The sequence below is a fragment of the Somniosus microcephalus genome, chromosome 5, assembly GCF_052327205.1.
Source record: "Somniosus microcephalus isolate GS21.2 chromosome 5, FLI_Smic_1.0, whole genome shotgun sequence".
Classification (NCBI taxonomy): Eukaryota; Metazoa; Chordata; class Chondrichthyes; order Squaliformes; family Somniosidae; genus Somniosus; species Somniosus microcephalus.
In genome coordinates this window covers 155,820,226-155,845,642 of record NC_140991.1, presented here as the reverse complement: position 1 = coordinate 155,845,642, position 25,417 = coordinate 155,820,226, and the positions used below count along the sequence as shown (strand labels likewise).

General features: G+C 47.4%; 1 protein-coding gene across 1 annotated transcript in view; it reads right to left on the bottom strand.

Annotated features, from left to right (window-relative positions):
* The window catches only part of seraf (Schwann cell-specific EGF-like repeat autocrine factor), an 81,483-nt gene that overhangs the window by 33,102 nt on the left and 22,964 nt on the right, over nt 1-25,417 (bottom strand). The window contains exons 3-4 of the mRNA XM_085987135.1: nt 17,616-17,720; nt 17,324-17,419 (exon numbers count right to left, since the gene is read on the bottom strand). Coding sequence (XP_085843261.1) covers nt 17,324-17,419; nt 17,616-17,720 — 201 coding nt within the window. The remainder of the gene's footprint in view (nt 1-17,323; nt 17,420-17,615; nt 17,721-25,417) is intronic.

Below are 25,417 nucleotides of genomic sequence, written 5' to 3'. Positions count from 1 at the left end.
AAATATCTGTCATATTGGGCAGAAACAACATAAACCCAAAACAAACTCAATTGCTACTTGGCCCTAAACAGACAATACAACATGGCTGAATACCTGACCATGGTAAAGGATAGCAAACAGAGCAAAACCTTGACAATGTACAGACTTAGTGAACATAGCCTGGCCATCGAAAAAGGCAGACACAGGCAGACCCAGCTGCCAAGAGAGGACAGGATATGCTCTTACTGCAGTCAGGGAGTGGTGGAGACAGAGATGCACTTCCTCACAGCTTGTGGAAAATATCAGGGCATCAGGGAGAATTTCTACCCAAAATTCACAAAAATATGCCCTGAATTCAGAAATTTGAATGACGACCAAAAACTCCCATACCTACTAGGGGAACAGAGAAATTGTGTAACCTTAGCGGCACACTATGTTACAGCTTGCCATAAACAGAGGGACAACCATTAAATCTAAGAAAAGAGTATATACAAATTATATGAATGTATAGTTATACACTCAGGGATATATCTGTTTATACACTGTATGGATAGATCTGCGTTTATGTGTTCAACCATAAATGTTTTTCGATGCTTTGGCAACATAAGATGTACCTTGTCATGCCAATAAAGCGATTTGAATTGAATTGAATTGAATTGAGTGTGATCGGGAGAGAGCGACTGCGGGGGAGAGAGACTGGTAGAGAGATGGAGACTGGTGGAGAGAGAGACTGGGAGGGAGAGAGAGACTGGGAGGGAGAGAGAGACTGGGAGGTGGGGAGAGAGACTGGGGGAGAAAGAGAGAAAGACTGGGGGGAGAAAGAGAGAGACTGGGGGAGAGAGGGAGAGACTGGGGAGAGAGAGACTGGGCAGAGTGAGAGAAATGGGGAGAGAATGGAGGAGAGATGGGAGAGAGAGAGAGAGGGAAATGGGGAGAGAGAGGCTGGAAGCGAGAGACTGGGTGGAGAGATTGAATGGGGAGAGAGAGACTGGGGGAGAGAGAGAGAGAGACTGGGGAGAGAGAGACGGGGGAGAGAGAGAGACGGGGGAGAGAGACTGGGGGAGATAGAGAGACAGACTGGGGAGAGAGAGAGACTGGGGAGAGAGAGATGGGGAGAGAGAGAGACTGGGGGGGAGAGAGAGACTGGGGAGAGAGAGAGAGAGGCTGGGGGCGAGAGAGAGATGGGGGAGAGAGAGAGAGACTGGGGAGGGAGAGAGAGACTGGGGGGGAGAGAGAGAGACTGGGGGAGAGAGAGAGAGACTGGGGGGAGAGAGTGAGAGACTGGGGGGAGAGAGAGAGAGACTGGGGGGAGAGAGAGAGTCTGGGGGAGAGAGAGAGATGGGAGGGAGACTGGGGGAGAGAGAGATTGGGGAGAGAGAGAGAGACTCGGGAGAGAGAGAGAGAGAGACTGGGGGAGAGAGAGACTGGGGGAGAGAGAGAGACGGGAGAGAGAGAGACTGGGGGAGAGAGACTGGGGGAGAGAGACTGGGGAGAGAGAGATTGGTGAGAGAGAGACTGGGGGAGAGAGAGAGAGAGACTGGGGAGAGAGAGAGAGAGACTGGGCGGAGAGAGAGAGAGAGAAATGGGGAGAGAATGGAGGAGAGAGAGCCTAGGGAGAGAGTCTGATAGAGAGACTGGGGGAGAGAGAGACTGGAGCAGAGCAAGAGCGACTGGGGGGAGAGAGAGAGAGACGGGGGTGAGAGAGAAACTGGGCAGAGTTAGATAGACTGGGAGAGAGAGACTGGGAGGAAGAGAGAGGCTGGGAAGAGAGAGAGAGAGAGACTGGGGGGAGAGAGACGGGGAGAGAGAGAGACTGGGGAGAGAGAGACTGGGAAAGAGAGAGAGACTGGGGAGAGAGAGAGAGAGACGGGGGAGAGAGAGAGAGAGATGGGAGAGAGAGTGTCGGTTACTTCCCTGATATCTGGAACAAAGGACTCATAACGCCCATATACAAAAGTGGAGACAAATGTGACCCAAATAACTATCGAGGCATCTGTGTAAACAGTAACCTGGGGAAGGTTTTCTGTAGTATCATAAACAAAAGACTTATAAACTTCCTTGAGGAGCACAATGTCTTGAGTAAAAGCCAAATTGGATTCCTACCAAACTATAGAACATCAGATCATATCTTCACCCTACAGACCCTAATTGACAAACATGTTCATCAAAACAAAAGCAACATTTTTGCCTGCTTTATAGATTTCCAGAAGGCTTTCGATTCCATCTGGCACGACGGTCTATTCTTGAAACTTATTGAAAGTGGTGTAGGGGGAAAAGCATATGATGTAATTAAATCAATGTATACAAACAATAAATGTGCAGTTAAAATTGGAGACAAACAAACAAAATACTTCCCACAGGGGTGTGGTGTGACGCAGGGCTCGCCCATCTCACCGACACTCTTTAATATTTACATAAATGAATTGGCAAAACTACTTGAACAATCTACAGCACCCGGCCTCACCCTATATGAATCCAAGGTTAAATTCCTCCTCTATGCAGATGACCTGGTTCTGCTGTCACCAACTAAGGAGGATCTACAGCAGAACCTGGATCTGCTGGAGTCATTCTGTCAGACCTGGGCCCTGACAATAAACCCCCAAAAAACCAAAGTCCTTGTGTTCCAGCAAAGATCCAGACATCAGGGACCCAGAATAAATTTCACACTAGGAACAACTAAAATTGAACAAACCACTAACTACACATACTTGGGCTTAAAAATCAGCTCTACGGGAAATTTTCATCTGGCTGTGAATGAACTGAAAGAGAAAGCTAGAAGGGCTTTCTATGCCATTAAAAAATCAATCCAAATAGAAATCCCAATTAGCATTTGGCTCAAAAATTTTAAATCAGTAATTGAACTAATTGCACTCTATGGCAGTGAGGTGTGGGGATCACTAACACAGCAAGAATTTGCAAAATGGGACAAACACCCAATTGAGATCCTACATGCAGAATTCTGTAAAAGTATCCTCCGGACTCAAAGGAAAACCGTAAACAATGCATGCAGGGCAGAACTAGGCCAATATCCATTAATAATTACTATCCAAAAAAGAGCCACCAAATTTTGGAAACACCTAAAAATGAGCAATCCCCACTGCTATCATTACGAAGCCCTGAAATGCCAAGAGAGGACCATAAAGAAGAATACCCTCAGTCAACTAGTCCTGGGACTCAGTGAAGTAACTACTAACACTACTAACAATAACCAGCCCCAGGACAGTGACATCGTAGCACAGAGAATTTGACCCAACACAATTGTCACTAAGCAAAAGGAAAAATACCTGTCATATTGGGCAGAAACAACAAAAACCCAAAACAAACTCAATTGCTACTTGGCCCTAAACAGACAATACAACATGGCTGAATACCTGACCGTGGTAAAGGATAGCAAACTGAGAAAAACCTTGACAAGGTACAGATTTAGTGAACATAGCCTGGCCATCGAAAAAGGCAGACACAGACAGACCCGGCTGCCAAGAGAGGACAGGATATGCTTTCACTGCAGTCAGGGAGTGGTGGAGACAGAGAGGCACTTCCTCACAGCTTGTGGAAAATATCAGGGCATCAGGGAGAATTTCTACCAGAAATTCACAAAAATATGCCCTGAATTCAGAAATTTGAATGACGTCCAAAAACTCCCATACCTACTAGGGGAACAGAGAAATTGTGTAACCTTAGCGGCACACTATGTTACAGTTTGCCATAAACAGAGGGACAACCAGTAAACCTAAGAAAAGAGTATATACAAATTATACGAATGTATATTTATACACTCAGGGATATATCTGTTTATACACTGTATGAATAGGTTTGCGCTTATGTGTTCAACCATAAATGTTTTTCGGTGCTTTGGCAACATAAGATGTACCTTATCATGCCAATAAAGCGATTTGAATTGAATTGAATTGAATTGAGAGAGAGAGAGAGAGAGAGAGACTGGGAGGAGAGAGACGGGGAGAGAGAGACTGGGGGGAGAGAGAGAGAGAGACTGGGGGGAGAGAGATGGGGAGAGAGAGAGACGGGGGAGAGAGAGAGACTGGGAGGGAGAGAGAGACTGGGGAGAGAGAGAGAGATGGGGGGAGAGAGAGAGAGAGACTGGGGGAGAGAGAGAGACGGGGGAGAGAGAGAGAGACTGGGAGAGAGAGAGACTGGGGGGGAGAGAGAGAGAGACTGGGGGAGAGAGAGAGACTGGGGAGAGAGAGACGGGGGAGAGAGAGACGGGGGAGAGAGAGAGAGAGACTGGGGGGAGAGAGAGAGAGAGACTGGGGGGAGAGAGAGACTGGGAGAGAGAGAGACTGGGGGGGAGAGAGAGAGAGACTACGGGAGAGAGCGAGACTGGGGAGAGAGTGACTTGGGGGAGAGAGAGAGAGAGACTGGGAGAGAGACGGGGGAGAGAGAGAGAGAGACTGGGGAGAGAGAGAGATGGGGAGAGAGACGGGGAGAGTGAGAGAGATGGGGAGAGAGAGAGACTGGAGGTAGAGAGAGAGAGAGACTGGGGAGAGAGAGAGAGACTGGGGAGGGAGAGAGACTGGGGGAGAGAGAGAGAGAGAGACTGGGAGAGAGAGAGACTGGGGAGAGAGAGAGACTGGGGAGAGAGAGAGATTGGGGAGCGAGAGAGACTGGGGAGAGAGAGAGACTGGGGAGAGAGACTGGGGGGGAGAGAGAGAGACTGGGGGGAGAGAGAGAGACTGGGGGAGAGAGAGAGAGACAGGGAGAGAGAGAGACTGGGGAGAGAGAGAGACTGGGGGGTGTTATGTATTGTGTGTTCTATTGTGTGTTCTCCTCCCACCTGTGGTGGCGCTGTCACAGGAGATAAATGGTTGGGTGTTCTCTGTTAAGTTTAGCTCTCTTTGTTCGGAAATTTCCAGAACTTCCTTTCCTTCCAACAAAGCACTTCATGTTTGAATCTCTGAGTTCTGAGTCGTAAATTGTTTCTAGGTAGAAAGGTACCGACACAACAAGTGGCAACGAGGAGCGGATGAATCTGCGTACGTTACGGGTGCAGTGAGTAAACAGAAAATTTAATTTGAAATGTGAGATGGCTACTATATTAGGAAACATCGGTGATTTTGATGAAAATGTGGAGCAATGGAGCGCATGTACGGAACGTTTTGACTATTTTGTATTGGCGAATGCGGTGGCAAATGAAAAGGTCATGCCTACCTTTTTGAGTGTAATCGGGCCGAAGACATTCAATTTACTTCGCAGCCTCGTGCAACCAGATAAGCCAGGAACTAAAACATATAAGCAACTAGTGGAAATTCTTGGAGCACATTTTTCACCAAAACCTCTGGTTATTGCTGAGAGATTTAGATTTCACAAACGGAATCAAGAGGAGGGGGAATCAGTGACAATGTTTATTGCTGCTTTAAAAAGGTTGTCGGAACACTGCCAGTTCAAGGAGGTGCTGAAGGATACCATTAGAGACAGACTTGTGTGTGGTCTGCAAAATGCAGCCACACAGAAGCACCTTCTTACTGAGGACAACCTTACGCTTGAAAAGGCCATTGAAGTTAGTGTCTCCATGGAGATGGCGGAAAAGGAGGCTCACCAGTTGAGTTCAACAGGGAGAGTTCACAAGGTGTCGTCTGAGCCTAAAGGTGCGCGGAACGGCACATGTTACCATTGTGGAAAAACGGGCCATCACGCTAATGACTGCTGGTGTACGGAGCTGGAATGCCGAAATTGTGGCAAAAAGGGTCACATTGAACGCGCCTGTAGAGGTAAAAAAAAGAACAGACAGAGCTGGGAAGCATGGAAGCAAAATGTCTGTATTTGGACAAGACAGGAAAAAGAGTGTTCATTCAGTGCAGTATGATGGAACAAGCAAAACAGAGGGGAGCGACACCTCTGAGGAGAAAGAGGTGCACATACTGACGGTTGCAGGTGATTTAAATGGCTACTGGGTGTCACCACTGGTGGAGGGACAATCAGTGCGGATGGAGGTGGACACAGGCGCGGCTGTGTCCCTTGTTTCAGACACGGTCTACAACAAAATGCTAAAGCATCTTACCCTTCAGCCAACAAACATTGTGCTAAAGACGTATACTGGCGAACCTGTGGCCATGAGAGGCGTCATTGAGGTGACAGTTAAATTGAACGGACAGACTGCAAAACTGCCACTATATGTGGTAAAGGAAAATTACCCATCACTACTGGGACGTGTGTGGCTAGAGAAAATCACGCTGGACTGGCCTGCAGTCCGCACGATGTCAAAAGGGGAGTCAGGTCTGACTGCAGTGTTAAACAAACATGCAGAACTCTTCAATGGGGAACTTGGGAGCATGAAAAAGATCAGCGTGAGACTGGACATTAAACCTGACAGCAAGCCGAAGTTTCACAAAGCCCGACCTGTACCCTATGCAATTAGGCCAAAAGTTGAGGCTAAACTTGGAGGCCTCAGTCGAGAATGGAGTCCTGGAGCCTGTGAGCGTGAGCAAATGGGCCACACCCATTGTTCCTGTCCTGAAAAAGGATGGATCTGTTCGAATCTGCGGGGATTTTAAAGTGACTATTAACCCGGTGCTGCCTGTGGAACAGTACCCTCTTCCCCTCATTGATGATCTTTTTACGGGCCTGGCTGGAGGGCAAAAGTTCAGCAAAATCGACTTATGCCAGGCTTATCTACAAATGCATGTCGATGACAAATCAAAGGAGCTGCTGACAATTGTGACACACAAGGGGCTATACAGGTACTGCCGCCTTCCGTTTGGAATTACATTGGCCCCTGCTCTATTCCAAAGGGCAATGGATCAGATTTTGAGTGGACTGCCAGGAGTGCAGTGCTACCTGGACGACATCCTTGTCACTGGGACAAATGAGGAGGATCATCTTCTGAACTTGGATGCGACACTACAACGACTGAAAGAGTGCGGACTCAGAGTTCGTAAAGACAAATGTGAACTTTCAGTCTTCATTTGAGTACCTGGGGCATGTGATTGACGTTACTGGCCTGCATAAGGCGCCGTCAAAGGTCAAGGCGATCGTGGAGGCCCCAGCACCCCAGAATGTGAGCCAGTTACGTTCATTTCTGGGGCTACTTAACTACTATGGGAAGTTTATTCCAGACTTAGCAACATTGCTGAAGCCGTTACATCAGTTGCTATGTCAAGGCAAAACATGGAAATGGACTGAACTGTGCAACGAAGCTTTCGCCCAAGCAAAGAAAGCATTGCTGAAATCGGAGGTCCTGACACACTTCGACCCAAAGCTACCCGTGCAGCTAGCATGTGATGCATCACCATATGGTGTGGGAGCAGTCATATCCCACATCATGCCTTCGGGTGAAGAGAAACCTATCGCCTTCGCATCACGCACCTTGAACAAGGCCGAGAGTAACTATGCGCAGATCGAGCGCGAGGCCTTGGGAATCGTTTTTGGAATTCGAAAATTTCATCAGTACCTGTTTGGGAGAAGGTTCACACTCCTGACGGACCACCGTCCATTGACTTCAATCTTCGGGCCCCACACCGGAATTCCATCTCTCGCTGCAAGCAGGATGCAAAGGTGAGCTTTACTGTTGTCAGGACACACATACGACATCAAATATCGCAAATCAGACTTGCACGGCAACGCAGACGGTCTCTCGAGGCTACCCTTGCCTGTTACTTCCCCAGAGCCTCGTCAGATAGACATCTTCTATTTTAGACAAGTGGAGGGAGCACCTGTCACTGCAGTTCAGGTGCGAAGGTACACCCGCAACGATCCAGTCCTGTCTGAGGTAATGGATGCTGTCATTCGAGGGAGAGCTATAGGAGATTCTCCTAGTTTGAAACCTTACGTTTCAAAAAGAAATGAGCTCTCCGTCCAGGCAGGTTGTCTTCTTTGGGGACGCCGTGTCATCATTCCGCCACCTCTGAGGGAACCTATACTGCAACAACTTCATACAGGCCACAGTGGGATGGTTCGGATGAAGGAAATGGCAAGAAGCTACTTCTAGTGGCCAGGTCTCGATGGGAATATTGAGGAGAAAGCCAAAACATGTTCCCCATGTCAAAGGGTCCGGAACGTTCCACAGCTGGCAACCCTACACCCCTGGGATTGGCCTGCAGAAGTGTGGCAGCTAGTACACGTGGACTTACATAAGAACATAAGAAATAGGAGCAGGAGTAGCCCAATCGGCCCCTCGAGCTTGCTCCGCCATTCAATAAGATCATGGCTGATCTGATCCTAACTGCCAATCCACTATCACAGAACCATCTCCTGAATCTAACAGAATTAGACACACGAAATAGGAGCAGGATCAGGCTACACGGCCCCTGGGCCCGCTCCGCTACCCACAGGGCCATGACCGATCCGAACCTAGACTCATGTCCAAATTCCTGCCCGCTCCCCGTAACCCTTAATTCCCTTTACTTCTAGGAAACTGTCTATTTCTGTTTTAAATTTATGTAATGATGTAGCTTCTACAGCTTTTTGGGGCAGCATATTCCATGGACCTACCACCCTCTGAGTGAAGTAGTTCCTCCTCATCTCAGTTTTGAAAGAGCAGCCCCTTATTCTAAGACTATGCCCCCTAGTTCTAGTTTCACCCATCATCGGGAACATCCTCCCCGCATCCACCCGATCCAACCCCTTCACAATCTTATATGTTTCAATAAGATCGCCTCTCATTCTTCTGAACTCCAATGAGTAGAGTCCCAATCTACTCAACCTCTCCTCATATGTCCATCCCCTCATCCCCAGGATTAACCGAGTGAACCTTCTTTGTACTGACTCGAGAGCAAGTATGTCTTTTCTTAAGTATGGACACCAAAACTGTATGCAGTATTCCAGGTGCGGTCTCACCAATACCTTGCACAACTGAAGCAATACCTCCCTATTTTTATATTCTATCCCCCTAGCAATGAAAGCCAACATTCCATTGGCCTTCTTAATCACTTGCTGCACCTGCATACTAACCTTTTGAGTTTCGTGCACCAGGACCCCCAGATCCCTTTGTACTTCAGTACTTTCCAGTTTCTTGCCATTAAGATAATAACTTGCTCTACGATTTTTCCTGCCAAAGTGCATAACCTCACACTTTCCAGTATTGTATTCCATCTGCCAAATCTCTGCCCACTTACTTAGCCTGTCTATGTCCCCTTGCAGGTTTTTTATGTCCTCCTCACTCACTACTTTCCCTCCCATCTTAGTATCATCTGCAAACTTTGATATGTTACACTCGGTCCCCTCCTCCAAATCGTTAATATAGATTGTAAAGAGTTGGGGACCCAGCACTGACCCCCGCGGAACACCACTAGTTACTGATTGCCAGTCTGAGAATGAACCATTTATCCCAACTCTCTGCCTTCTGTTAGATAGCCAATCCTCTATCCATGCCAGAATATTACCCCCAATCCTGTGATTTTTTATCTTAAGCAATAATCTTTTGTGTGGCACCTTGTCAAATGCCTTTTGGAAGTCTAAATACACTACGTCCACTGGTTCCCCTTTATCCACCCTATATGTTACTTCCTCAAAGAACTCCAGCAAATTTGTCAAACATGACTTCCCCTTCATAAAACCATGCTGACTTTGTCCTATTAAATTATGATTATCCAAATGTCCTGTTACTGTCTCCTTAATAATGGACACCAAAATTTTACCTACCACAGATGTTAGGCTAACCGGTCTATAGTTTCCAGCCTTCTGTCTACTGCCCTTTTTAAATAAGGGTGTTACATTAGCAGTTTTCCAGACTTCGCCGGTCCTTTCGAAGAGAAGATGTTTATGGTGGTTGTGGACGCTCGTAGCAAGTGGCCGGAGGTCGCTGTGATGAGGTCTACCATGGTAGAGAAAACAATTGAGAAACTTGGTGAGATGTTCAGCCGTTATGGCTCACCGGAACAACTCGTAAGTGACAACGGTCCACAATTTGTATCACAGGAGTTTGCAACCTTCCTGCATGTGAATGGTGTCCAACACATCAGGTCTGCACCCTATCATCCCTCTACTAACGGCCAGGCAGAAAGGTTTGTGCAAACTTTGAAGCACGCCTTGAAGGCATCGCAAGGTCAGGGCTCAATCCACCAACGTCTGAACAGCTTCCTGTTGTCCTACAGGAACGAGCCGCATGCCACAACCAAAACTTCCCCCACTTCGCTCATGATGAAGAGGCAGTTGCGGACAAGTTTTGACTTACTCAAACCTCCAAGGGCAGAACAGGTTGTCCATTGTCAACAACAAGCTCAAGTTGAAAAGAGAGAGAAAAGAGCCAAGGAGAGACGGTTTCACCCAGGAGAGCACGTCCTAGCTCGAAACTACAACACTGGACCGAAATGGGTTCCTGCTACGGTGATCGCGCAGACGGGCCCTGTGTCTTACACGGTTGAGACTGCTGAGGACGTTGTCTGGAGAAGACATACAGATCAACTGTTGCTAGGAGCAGAGACAGCCACAGAGGCTTCAACGGCTGGTTGGCCTGAAGTGTTTCCGGATGATACCGCAAACCAGCATCCTTTGCCACAGTGCTCTTCTCCAACACAGGAAGTCAAAGAGACTGTTCCACCTGTGCAAACTCCTGACTTTCGACTGACACAGGCACCTTCTCCATCCAGGCCTGTGTCAATGCCTACTGCTGTGGAAGCCAGCGATGACCGCCGGTATCCTGTCAGAGAGCGGCGGCCTCCAAGACGCTTGGATCTGTAGGCTTAGTGACTTACCCACAAGACTGGGGCAGAATAAACCCCAGGGTAAAGTCAGGGGTTGAGGCAGTCTACCTCTACCCTAGGTTCGTTGAGTGCATTGAAAGTAACTTACCTGTTGAGGAATAATGTGGACCTTCCATTTAAGAGGGGAGGAAATGTTATGTATTGTGTGTTCTATTGTGTGTTCTCCTCCCACCTGTGGTGGCGCTGTCACAGGAGATAAATGGTTGGGTGTTCTCTGTTAAGTTTAGCTCTCTTTGTTCGGAACTTTCCAGAACTTCCTTTCCTTCCAAAAAAGCACTTCATGTTTGAATCTCTGAGTTCTGAGTCATAAATTGTGTCTAGGTAGAAAGGACACAACAGGGGGGAGAGAGAGAGAGACGGGGAGAGAGAGACGGGGAGAGAGAGACGGGGAGAGAGAGATTCCCTGCGCTTCTTACAATAGCGGTAAAAAAATTCTTTAACATCCACCAACAGGGCCTCTTCTCAATCGTCTCTTCTCAAACCTGCAGGCAGTTATCGCTCAGGATTACACTGAGCTGGGACACTAAGGGCATTCAATTAATTGCGAACAGGTTAGCGGCACTGGTGTCTGATATGAGCACCTTCATCATCACAAGAGCACAAATAGGAAGCATTGTCAAGAAGCGTTTCCCCTAAGAGGCTCCTTCCCTCCCTTAAAGGGAAGGGCCATCGCTGCAGTCTTTGCACTGGGACCAGTTAGCTAGTCCCTGATGGCGGCTGCGATTCAGCTTGATCAGCCCCATGTACTCCAGCAGAGTGCCGGGCTGATCGATCGCGGCCCAGGAGAAGTAAGAAAAAAATGACCAGAATCACTTCAAAAATTTAGGCACTTACCTCGGCAACCTCCCCTTTAACTTTCGCCCCTAAAGCGCCCAGCCTCCCGATCAACGCCTTCTGCTGTTGTCGGTGTCATCGCCCAGTGCTGCTGCAGGGGGCGCAACCGAGGCAATGCGCACGGCGATGATGTTGCGCTCTCTGGCTGAAGGTGATTGGGGTGCAACGTCATACCACCACCGCAAACCTCCCGCTGAATTTAGCCAATATTTTCGCTGCGCTCGGCCAGTAAGTGGTTAGCACCCTGTTATCAGCCCCCGGAAGCGATAACGGGAGGCGCAAAGGTACCCAATTTCTCCCCCTTTATATTTGTTGGTTGTCTGGTTGCACTGTGATTAATATTCTAATTATGTATCTGGACATACAGCACGTCAGTGCCATAGGAAGGCCGTTGTTCCTGTTGCTTGTGCAGCCATTGCTATAGTGATATTAGGGATGGGATAATACGTTGAAAACGTTAAAATTAATACAAATTGCACGAATAGATATGCCTCTTTCAGCTCACCTCGGGCTTTTGGATTGTTTGTCGATGCATAACTGTGTAACTGAATGACGTTTCTGAAGTGTTAATGCATTATTATGAAGTTCTCTTATATCCCAGTCATTTTGACAAGTAATTTTTTTTTTAAATAGAGTTTGTACATGATGAACTAAAAGCTTGTAATTAATTCTATCATAAACAAACTTGCAGAATGGGCATGTAAATGACAAATGAATTTCAATATAGCTAAGTGTGAGGTGGTGCATTTTGGTAGGAGGAATAAGGAGGCCACATATTCCTTGGAAAATTAGAGTCTAAATGGGGTAGAGGTGCAAAGGGATCTAGGGGTATAGATTCACAAATCATTAAAAGTAGCAACGCAGGTTAAAAAAGCCATAAAAGTGCAAATAAAGCACTGGGGCTCATTTCTAGAGGAAGAGGATTCAAAAGCAGAGAAGTTATGTTAAACTTGTATTGAACCTAGTCTGATTGTCTCATGATTTGAGATGGTGGGGTGGCAATATAGCATTACTGTATATATGCTTTTAAGTGGTTACTGTCGTTGTTGTAAAAGTTTTTGTTGTAAAAGTTGTTGTTGTTGTAAAATTTGCCCACGGATGAAATGGTCACGCTCAAAGGAGTTTGTGGCCCGCTCAGTACTAACAAAAATTAGAGGGAGCATTGGCATACTCCTGCTCCTATTTATTATGTTCTTATTATGACCTGCAGCTTGCCTATTTATTTACTATTGTGCTTCATTTGTGTTGTGATATAGTTTCAAAGTAGCACTTACCAAGGTGGGTCTTCACATATTGCATTTGCGCCATGAAACAAAACTCTGAATTGGGGGTGCTACCAAAGCATTGCTGGCAACGGCATAATGAAAAAGGCACCTTCTATGGCATCTAACCAGGATGGCTTCTTCCTCATTCTTTCTAATCTATTTTTTGGAGGTTATATTACATTCACTCACCTGTCCTTAGATCCAAAGAGGCAAATGAAAAATATGCTCTTTAAAAATGTCAGTGTAATAACTAAATAGACAGTCTCTCTGATATCAAATCATGGTTGTGCCAGCACTTTTTTTGCAAATCAACACTGGGAAAATTGAATTCATTGTGTTCAGTTCCTGCTAACAACTGCATACACTTGCCCAAGATTCAATTTCCTTTCCTGGTTACTTCCTCTGGTTGAACCAAAGGCTGCAAATCTGCTGTGTCCTGTTCGGCCCTGAATGCAGCTTCAAAAACCATGTCCTGTCCCTCACTTATGACCGCTTACATCCACCTCCGCAACGCTGCTCACCTCCACCTCTACTTCACCCCACCACCGCTGAAACACTGTTCTCTGCTTTTATTACTTTAAGACTGGACTTCTCCAACATCCTCCTCTCAAACGCCACCTAACACAAACTACAAATGATCCAAAACTCGACCATCTGCATCTGCATCCCAACCCACATTAAATGCTGTTCATCCACCACCCCTGTGCTTGTCAATTACCACTGGATTCCTGCACCACCTCACCCGCCCCCGCACCTCCCCCCCCCCACCACCCCTCCACTCCACCACCTTCCCCAACCCCCCCACCCACTCTACCACCCCCCACCCACTCCACCACCTTCCCCAACCCCCCCACCCACTCTACCACCCCCCACCCACTCCACCACCTCCACCCAACCCCCCCACCCACTCTACCACCCCCCCACCCACTCCACCACCTTCCCCAACCCCCCCACCCACTCTACCACCCCCCACCCACTCCACCACCTCCCCCAACCCCCCCACCCACTCTACCACCCCCCCACCCACTCCACCACCTCCCCCAACCCCCCCACCCACTCTACCACCCCCACACCCACTCCACCACCTCCACCCACCCACTCCACCACCTCCCCCCACCCACTCCACCACCTCCCCCCACCCACTCCACCACCTCCCCCACCACTCCAGCACCTCCCCCACCCACTCCACCACCTCCCCCAACCCCCACACACTGAATTCAATGTCCTTGACCTGGTTTACAAATTCCTCCATGGCCTCACCTTTCTTTCTGTAACTTCTTTCAACATGGCGTCTTAGGCTATGCGCTTTGGTCCTCTGAATCTGGCCTCCTCTGCATTCACCCACCTCCCCCCCACCCCCTTCCCACTGCTCATCCAGCAGCGACAGAGTTTTCAGCTGCCTCAGCCTGCTCTATGGTACTTCTCCTTCGACCTCTTCACCTTACTAATTCTCTCCTGCGGGACCTATACAACATTATAAAACTATAAAAATGCAAGTTGTCATTGTAACAAATCATCTGCGTCATTATTAATTAATGGTATATGTGTCGGGGACAGGATGTGCCAGGAATCCAGGATGTTTGAACGCCTAGCAGAATGCATCTAGCTGCTCGTGGAGATTAAGTTTGAGTAAATTTGTGAATTTATGATGAGTGTGTTATGTGACGAGTGATTTTTAGGAGTTCTCTAGTCAAATGGATGAGGAACTAACATGCTGTATCTCACAGAATCTTTTTGTGATTGGGTTTTTTGGTGCAATGAGATATGGACAAAAGGTTTGATGTAATATAATTGATGAACAAAAATAAAAATAACCAAAAAGGGAGGAGAAAAACCACACTTACACACTTAACCAATGAGGATAAAGAAAACTGACAGATTCAATAAGAACTTCATAAATAACTATCATGTCAGACAAGAAATGTTATATGATTATAAAGTGATTGATTTAACAAATATCATCCCCATGGAACTTTGACTATACATTAAAAAGATGTATTATTTTTAAACAAGGATGAAGTTACTTAATCAACTATTAAAGTTGGTTACTATATGAGATAAGGTAGTAGCAGCAAAAGGCATAAAATAATTCAACAAGCAGTTTAATGGTGTGGTTGGGGAGGAGTGAAATCATAGGTTTCTATGGAAGAATAAATAAATGGACCAATTGGGATCCCTCAGCTATACTTATCTTTATGACTAATTGAAAATTTTAACATAATGACCAAGAGTTTTGGGTGCAATTGGAGATCCAGGCGCAAATTGCACTCGAAATGGCGTTAGTTTAGAGACTCTTTTGCTGAAGATCCGCTCAAATATCGCCAAACGTAAAACCTTCCATGAACCAACGCAAACAGGCAGCGTTTTAGAATGCAATTTTTTTTTAAATGTTTGCATTAAAATGTATTCAATGATGTATTTAAGAGTGGTACCCTGGTGCAGTTTTATTAATACAGCTGAAAATTAGTTTATCAGCAAAAATAAGTATTTTTAATCAGAATGTCTAGTCCATCACCTGTGAGTAACCCAATTTTAAATAACTGAAAATGACTTTAAAAAAATCTATACAGAACCAATTACTCGTTTCATTGGTGTACAGTAGTCAGTTTCTTAGTAAATTAAATATTTAAAAGTTTTAAAAAGGTGCCTATTAGTGTCCTTGCGCCTAAAAAACAAGTTAATTTTAAGAGCCTCTATGAAGGCCCGGAACGAGCGCAATTAGCGGAAACGCGCCATGGTGATTAATTCGATCGGGGCGTGGACAGTTTTGTGGGCGGGGCCAGCTTCTAGCACAATGTTTTTTAAACCAACGCAAAAGATCGCAGAAACTCAATTTGCATTGGACATAATTTGCATTTGAAACTCCTCCATTTTTTGCGCTGGATTCGCCAATTTCGGGCAAATTGCGCTGAAAAAAAAACAGCGCAACCTAGCTGAAACTCCTGCCCAACATGAAACATAGAAGAATAGGAGCAGGAGTAGGCCATTCGGCCCCTCGAGCCTGCTCCGCCATTCAATGAGATCATGGCTGATCATTCAAATTCAGTACCCGGTCCCTGCTTTCTCCCCATACCCCTTGATCCCTTTAGCCTTGAGAAATATATCCAACTCCTTCTTGAATATATTTAATGAATTGGCCTCTACTGCCTTCTGTGGTAGAGAATTTCACAGGTTCACCACTCTCTGGGTGAAGAAATTCCTCCTAATTTCTGTCCTAAATGGCCTACCACTTATCCTTAGACTGTGACCCCTAGTTCTGGACTCCCCGACCATCGGGAACATTCTTCCTGCATCTAGTATGTCCAGTCCTGTCAGAATTTTATAAGTTTCAATGAGATCCCCTCTCATTCTTCTAAACTCCAGCGAGTACAAGCCCAATCGACCCAATCTCTCCTCATACGTCATTCCTGCCATCCCAGGTATCAGCCTGGTGAATCTTTGCTGAACTCCATCCATGGCAAGAACATCCTTCCTCAGATAAGGCGACCAAAACTGCACACAATACTCAAGATGTGGTCTCACCAAGGCCCTGTACAACTGCAGCAAGACAACCTTGTTCCTGTACTCAAACCCTCTCGCTACGAAGGCCAACATACCATTTGCCTTCTTAACCGCCTGCTGCACCTGCATGCTTACCTTCAGCGACTGGTGCACAAGGACACCCAGGTTTCGTTGCACTTCCCCTTCTCCCAATCTATTGCCATTCAGATAATAATCTGCCTTCCTGTTTTTGCTACCAAAGTGGATAACCTCACATTTATCCACGTTATATTGCATCTGCCATGCTTCTGCCCAATCACCCAACCTGTCCAAATCATCCTGGAATTTCTCGGCATCCTCCTCACAGCACACACGCCCACCCAGCTTTGTGTCGTCTGCAAATTTGGAGATATTACATCTAGTTCCCTTGTCTAGATCATTAATATATATTGTGAATAGCTGGGGTCCAAGGACCGATCCCTGCGGTACCCCACTAGTCACTGCCCGCCACTCGGAAAAAGACCCGTTTATTCCAACTCTTTGCTTTCTGTCTGCAAACCAGTTCTCTATCCAAGTCAGTACCTTGCCCCCAATCCCATGTGCCTTAACTTTACACGCTAATCTCTTATGCGGGACCTTATCGAAAGCCTTCTGAAAGTCCAAATACACCACATCCACTGGTTCTCCCTTATCTATTTTACCAGTTACATCCCCAAAAAATTCCAGTAGATTAGTCAAGCACGATTTACCCTTTGTAAATCCATGTTGAGTTTGTCCGATCCTGTCACTGTTTTCCAAGTGCTCTGCTATTACATCTTTTATGATGGACTCTAACATTTTCCCCACTACCAATGTCAGGCTGTAATTCCCCGTTTTCTCTCTACCACCTTTTTTGAACATGATGAGCGCTTTCTCAAAAAGCACTAAGTAAAGACACCATCAACTAGGGTAAATAATAGAATGTAATCAAGTGCACATGTAATATATTTTTAGCAGAAGGAAAAGAAACCAGCAGTTCCACAGCTCTGGAGATCTCATTATGCCTGGTATTATACAGTACTGTATACAATGGCAAAGCACGTTATGTCTTAAATGTAGATTCTGCCTTACCTAAATGGCAGGCTCCACCAACCCATCCATCTGGACAATTACAGATACCTGGTGCCAAACAGCTTCCACCATTCCGACATCCCTGGGGACAGATTGCTGTGTGGGGTGGGGGATGGAAGGAGAGATAACAGATAGACATTTTCAGGATTCCTAATTTCAACAACATGATGAAGTCACTGACTTCAGGGGAAAAAATCCCTTACCCATTTGAACAACTTTACAAACATTGCAAGAATTTTATTTTACCTTTTACTTTTCCAAAAAAAAATTCCAAGCACAAGAGTTTCTTTACCTTCCTGACATCTTGACCCCATCCAGCCAGAGGAACACAGGCACTTCACAACACTGTTGACGGAGGTGCACTCTCCGCCATTGAGACAGCCACCTTCACACGTAGCTACATGGAGACAACATTTGTGTGAAATAAAGTTTTGCAAATGTTTTAACATGGATAATTATTATTATTATTAATGCGCAAAATAGCCAGCAACTTTTAGCGAGGAAGAGATACACTCTGAATTGCGAATCTCCACAAGTTGCTGGCCGATTTACTCTGCTCTGCAAGTAACTTCGCAAAAGCAGCATCTCAGTCTTAACATCCCCGTGATTTTCATGAATTTGCTACAGTTGCACATTAATTGCCCAATAAACTCGCCACAGAAAGTTAAGTCTAGTAATTATCAACATAATTACCCTTTACCAATGTGATAATTGTTAATGACTGCCAATCAACCTGTCTTGCCCAGAAAGTAAACAATTATAAGTGTGGAATCTCATTCCTTCAGGTTGTGAATTGTTTAAGGAGATTTTTTAAATGTCAAATTTTTATTTTTTTTCCTTTCTATCGCTTTTTTCTCTCTCTTAATCCAATCTTTCTTTCTCTCTATTTATCTTTCTGTACCTGATTTAACATTGAATTTATCCACTCTAATTCACCCTCCTTCTCAGCCCTTATACTGTTAATTTTACAATCCTTTAATCTCATCGGTTAAGGAAATACACTGTTTGTCCCATTGTTCACTCAGGTCCCAGATGCCCTGTTGCCTTTGCTGTGCTGTCATCTGCTCGCACTTCCAGCAACTTTGTTGCCAAAAAATTAAAAAACCTAAACGTGAAATTGCAAGTCTAACTAACAGGACACGCCATGAGATCCCCCCTCCAGCAAAACCTGGCGCTATATGTTGACATAGTCTTAAATTCAATTTTATTAACTCTCGTAGTGCATTCCATAGCCTTACAACCCTCTATGTAAAACGTTTTTCCTGCTCTCTATCCTAAATCACTTATGTTTAATTTTATATCTATGTCTCCTCATTCTAGACTCCTCAATCACTGGAAACTGTTTATTTCTATCCACTCTATTCCATCCCTTCATAATTTTAAACACCTCTAGCAAATCACCCCTTAATCTCCTCTGATTGATTGAAATCTATTATGTATCAAATATATGTCACTATAAAACTCAAAGGGCTGGATTTTGCTAGGGCCGGGGAGGCGGGATTGGAGGCGTGTGGGGGATAAAAAAAAATCGCAAAACTGGCATGCGGGCCCAAACCCGCCTCCATCCCGCCTCCACGCAATTTTCCTAAATTCGTGTCTGCTGGTCCCGACTCCGTCCCGCCTCCAGGAGGCAGGATAGGCCCTTAAGGCCCTTAACAAGCCCTCAATTGGCTCTATAATCCCATTTTCCTAACCACTTGCAAGTTTACTCGTTTTCCCACATGAAACACGCCTGGTGGGAAACACACATCTGAAACCTGGTGGGAGCACAACTGGCTTGCGGAGTAGCAGCTGCAGCTCAACCATTAAATGGCAGATTTGAACAGGCTTTAATTGCAGGTGGCATAACTTTGCTCTCTCAGGTCTGGGGGATCTTTCAGAAGGCATACATACCCACAGCTCTGGAAGTTTGCAGCCTGACAACCATCTCCAGTGTGACCTCCTGGGAAACCCCTCTCGCCACCTTCACTGAGCGCTTCCTCAACTGAGGCATCTACCAGAAGCACGGGAGCCATTTTTGTCCTGCCCTTCTGGATATTACATGAGGCCGCCCAACAGCAGCAGCAACAACAGTTGCGCCAAGCTGCTGCTGCCCCACCTGAGGATGCACAGGCCAGAAGGGGCCAGCGCATGGAAGGCCGTCGGCGCAGGAGATACCCCCCAAACAGGGTCTACAGACGCAGGGTCAGCTACCTCAACATGTCTGAGCAGCAGTGCCAAAGGCGGCTCCGACTTTCGCGAGAGATAGTGGCTGACATCTGCGCAATGCTGCAGCAAGACCTGGAGCCCAGAGGAGCAACTGGACACCCCTTATCAGTGGCCGTCAAAGTCACCATCGCACTCAACTTTTTTGCCTCAGGCTCATTCCAGGAATCAGCGGCAGACATCAGCGGCATCTCCCAGGCGGCCGCACACACCTGCATCAAGCGGGTAACCGATGCCCTCTTTGCCATCGCGCACAATCACATCCATTTCACCAAGGATCGAGCAAGTGTCATGGCGAGAGCGGTTGGATTTGCTAATCTTGCAGGCTTTCCAAAGGTGCAGGGCATCGTTGATTGCACACGTGGCCCTTAAGGCTCCCCATCGCAATCCTGGTATTTTTGTCAACCGCAAGGGCTTCCACTCCCTCAACGTTCAGCTGGTGTGTGACCACAAGAAGGAAATTTTGCATGTTTGTGCCAAGTACCCTGGCAGTTGCCATGACTCCTTCATACTGCGCCAGTCTACTGTGCCTCCGCTATTCAGTCCGCCACACCAACTTAACAGATGGCTACTTGGAGACAAGGGCTATCCCTTGAGGACGTGGCTATTGAGGCCGCTGAGGAGACCAGCCAACGCAGCTGAGGAGAACTACAACTCCAGCCACCTTTCCACCAGAGCCATGATCGAGCAGACCATTGGTCTGCTGAAGATGCGCTTCAGATGCCTGGATAGATCAGGTGGAGCCCTGCAATACTCAGCAGCCAGGGTCTCCAGAATCGTTGTGGTTTGCTGTGTGCTTCACAACATGGCACAGCGTTGTGGCTTGCAGATGGCCGAGGACCAAGTGGCTCCTGACATATCCTCCTCAGATGAGGAGGAGGAGGAGGGGGAGGAGGAGAGCGAAGACGAACATCTTGCAGAGGCTCATCAACCAGCGGCAGCAGTGCGCGAGAACATTGGTGGCCGGCATGCAAGGAACGCGCTCATATTGGGCAGATTTGCTAAGCCTCGCCCATGAGGGACTATTGCCTCGCATCCTTTTACCTGAGCACTGACAATAGCCAGGAACCAGCTGACTTCTAGCGATGTGACCACCATACTGACCTCAAAGTGAAAGTCCCATTTGCGAAATGACACGCGCCACAACTACAGCAGTAGCCAACAGATGATTTATTAACATTATTCTGATGGCTTTCAACCATAACACATTAAATTCCACCCAAGTGACTACCCTTGTGACTATTTGTGCAGTTTCTTTCTCTTACGCGTGCTCCTACGTAGTGGTTCCCCAGTGGCATCAGCAGATGTGGAGGCCCCTTGCTCACTTCCTTGCTGCTCCTGTCTGGACACCTTTGGCGGGCGTCCTCTGGGGTTGCGAGCCTGTAAGGGCTGCGCAACAGTCTGCTGCTCCTGCGGCTGTGCAGGGGTTGAGACGCCGATCTCACTTGGGTGCTGACTCAGGTGGGGCTCTGACCGAGGACTTGTCAGTGGCATGGAAGTTTGAGCGCTTGGAGAGGAGCCCCCACCTCCTTGTTCTCTGCCACCATCATCCCTCTCATGGGTCAGGTCCCCCTCAGCGCTTGCAAGTGGCGAGAGAGCATCTTGCTGCACATCAGGGGAGCCATGGGGACCCGTGTCGGGACTGGCAGTCCTTCTCAGAGGGGCTGCCATGAAGGTCTGGTTTCTCTGTTCAATAGCTGCCCATCGCTCCTCCAGAGATGTCAGTCTAGTCTGAACACTCACCATGTTTTCAACACTCGCGCGACTTATCTCCTCCATGGCCATAGCCAGCCTTTCCATGGAGGTTGCCATCCTTTCCGTGGTAATGCATTGATGCGCCAATGACTCCACAAAGGCTCTGCTCATGTTAGCGATGGACTCCTCCATTCGCTCCACACTCGCAGCAACCCTGGAGACAAAACCTGCCAGAGACTCCTGCATATTTTCCTGGAGTGCCATCACTGCTGATACTGTGGATGGATCCAGAGGCAGAGGGTCGACATGCAGCTGAGCCGAGCTGGGAGAGTGCTGCGCCCTCCGACTAGGACTCTCTGCTGCTGTCCCTGTCTCCACTATCTGCTGAGGCTCACTTGTGAGCTGTGATACACCAGGTGACAACACTACTCTATGTCCCGAAGGTCCCACCGAGGTTTGAGTGTCTGCGCTGGTGCTGGGTGTGTTGCCTTCTGCTGACGCTGCGCCCTCAGAGGTTGCAGCTTCCTCTGAGGAGTCTGGATGCTGAGGCTGAACCTCCTCCTGCGTCCTGGAGACGGGAGCTTGCGATGGTCCTGTGGGGGAGTAAAGGAAAGTGGCAGAGATGAGAGGCCAGGGTTTCCTGCACAGTGCTTATTGCAGATGATCAGAGGTCCATCTGCTAGAGCTTCCAAGTCATTATCAGCGAGTCATGCAATGCAATTGAGAGAGTTGGAAAACTCTTCTGTCACCAGCTTGCTCTGCTGCACCGGTCTCTCCGTCCCCCACTTGTGTGTCGTCCTGGATGCCGACGATCTCCAGGATCGCCTCCTCCCATGGGGTCAGCTGGGCTAAGGAGGCTGCCCCTCCCCCTGTCCTGGCTCGCTCTCTTCGGTTGTGAGCTCTCTTTTCCTGCAATGGGGGAGACAAGTGGAGTTTGAGCGAGAATGAAGGAGTGAGTGTAGAGAATCGATGGCATAGATGCTTAGAAGGAGAGAAAGATGGAGTGAGATGGCAAGACCAAGGGCCCTCCCTATGTGATGTAAGTTGTTTTCATAGCATGACAGTGATAGGGAGTGTGAGGGCTGCATAGTCCATTAGTTAGGTGAATGTGACCATAGAGAGAGAGGGAGTGGGAAAGGGTGCATGGATGTCAGTGTCAAGTGGGATGTGGAGGAAGAGATTGGTAAAGCTGAGAGCTGGTGAGGAAAGGCAATGGGGATCAGATTAAGAGTGATGGGAACATCATACTCACTTTTCCAGTGCGCAGAAGGTCATGGAAGCGTTTCCGACACTGGATCCATGTTCTGCTGGTATTCGAGCTGGCGTTCACCTGCTCTGCCACCCTCAGCCACACAGCCTTGGTTTGCTGGGGTGGCTTCTTCCTCCCCGAGGAGGGGAAGAGCACCTCCCTGCTCTCTGTCGCTCCCTCCACCAATGCCTGGAGGGCTGCCTCGTCAAATCTGGGGGATGCCTTACTCCGATGTGTCGCCATGATTGATGATGGTAGCAGCAGCTGCCAGGGCCAGAAGCTTGGCAGTCTGCTGAAGTGAGCAAGGCTTGTGGAAGCCCTTAAATGAAGCAGCAGTGATGATGTCATCGGAGGCGAGCTTCCCACCTGAAAAGCTCACTGGCTAGGGGTTCCCACACGTGGGGAATCAATTGGGCTATAAAATCAAAATTGCATCAATTTCCCACATCGTTCAGGATTCGTGTGGGAAACACGAAATGTGGGGAACACGACCCCAACCCGCCCCCGTAGCAAAATCCAGCCCAAAGTATGTGAATTAATGCAAAACACTACACTATATCTTAAGCATTACTAAAGCACTAGCGGCTAGAAATTCATGCACCTACCGCCACTCCATAGCCCCATAAAATGGTGATAAAATGGCGGCCGCCGCTCTTTCGCCAGCTGGTGGTGGGTCTCGCGATGGCCGCCATATTCCTTTTCCCCTTTGCGCTGCCGGTAACTGGCGCTGCCGGATGCCGACTTAACATCACCAACGCGAACTTCGACCCTAACGCTGGGTCCTAAGCATGCAAGCAGGCTGACAGTGGCGATGTCTGCAGCTCTTAAAGGGACACACACATCATTCAGGGTTTTAAGGGTTTGGACTGTTTTATTTTATTTTATTGAAGTGGTGACTTGCTGCAATAGATGTGAAAAGTTTTTTAAGTGTGTAGGGAGTGCGGCTGGACACTTGCAAGGGCTCGGATGGTAAATGAAGGCCTTGGAGAGGACAGAACATACTGTGAATATTCAGCAGGTCATGCAACATTCGTGGAGTGAAAAACAGAGTTCACATCTTAAGTCGACACGCTGCCTGTATTTCCAGCATTTTATGCTGTTATTTCACATTTACAGCATCCGCTTGCAGAGGGAAGAGGACAATGCAGAAGAGGAAGATGCAGAAGAGGAGGTAGCTGAAGAGGAGGAATCAGATGGAAGGATGCATCCCAGACAGCCTCTTTGTGGCCGGAATTCCGGGATGGACACATCTGTCTGCGGTCCCACTGGCTGGGCAGCCTGCTTCTTCTTGTTGACCCATTGGCTGGGCTGGCTGTATTTCTTGGGTGTGTGAAATGAGGAAGGCACAAGGGTGGAGTTGTGTTGAGGGGAGGGTGGGAAAGTAAGAGGTACATGCCAGGAGGATAAGGTACGAGGATACCCGCATCTTGTATCCTTTCAGCCTCACCGCTGCTCAAGGGCTCAACCATGCCCCAGCCAAGAATGGCCTCCTCCAAGGGGGTGAGGTGAGGCTAGGAATGGGAGATGTGCCTCGTCATTGGTGCAGATTGTTCGTAGGTGTGTGATTGGGGGTTGAGCATTGAGCAGTGTGTGAGGCTAGTGGTGCAGTTGGTAGGAGACAGCTTTTGAAGATGCATTCACTGACCTTGACCAGTGGTCTGAGGTCATGAAGCTTCTTTGGGCACTGGAGCCAGGTAGTGGGGGTGAAACTACTGGCAGTGATGGCCTTCGTGATGTACTCCCACATCGTTCATTCTGGAGGGCCTCCTGGCCCCTGTGGGTAAAGGGCCGCTCTTGCAGTGTTGACCCCCTGCACAAAGCTGGAGTGCTGCATGCAAGACCCTCAGTGCCCCTTCCCTAGCAATTTGTATTAGTGCTGAGGCAGCTTTCCCATTTGTTGAGGTTAGGAAGGTAATTCAGCTTTAACAGCTGAATATCCACATTTGGAACTTCTTTTAAATATTGAATATTTCTTAAAAGGCAGAAAGGGCTGAAAAATGTATTGATTCACTGCATTTTATTTTGTATTGCTCCAGTGTGCATGGCCCCTTTAAATCTCAGACATCTTCATTGCCCACAATTCCCTGCGAGCTCCACAGCTTCGCTCATAGAGGCTGTGGGAAGCTGCAACGCCGGACCTGGAGAGAAACTTCGTCCCGGATCCCTCCAGTAATGCCACCAGGACAGCAATGCACGGAAGGTGTGTGCTGCGCCACGTATCTCCATGCCCCCTAGACCAATTTCACTCGCTTAGCATTGCGGCCATTTCCAGCGACCGCTAACTGCAGTTGCCGGTGACATCGGTAACTTTGCTGGTGAACACAAATTTTTCCCCCTAGGTTTTAAAATTAGTTCCATATAAATAGTTTCCACGCTAGGTCTATGTTGTTAATACCACAGAACATAATTTTCCTTTAGATTATGTGAGAAATTATTTGTCTAAAAGAATCGTTATGTAAATGATAAATAATTCAAATTCTAAGTGTAGCTCACATGCATTTGTTTATCAAGAAAGTACATAAAATAGAGTCTGATACCTTAGTTAAACAGCATCAGCCAAAGCAGCATTAATTTAACAATCACAGAAGCAAGGACTTATGGAATAACTCCATGCTTGAAATCACTAGTGAGGGGAATAATGCGGAGCTCACAGTATTTGTACTCAAACACACCTATGGATTATTAATTATTAGTCTTTGACTACTGATGAAACTGGTGAGATTTCTAATGACTGGGAACAATTGATGAGATAGTCAACTCACTTCACCATTAGAAACTGAACAGGAGTATGTCAGGTCATCAGAATTATTATTATTTTTAAAGTAAAGCAAATTCTACAGTTGCAGCCAAGAGGCAGCACTAGTAGTGTTGGATTACCTTTTCCAGGTGATCTTACAATTACTGCAGGGTTGCACTGCAAGTCTTGTATCTGTGCATTGCAAAAA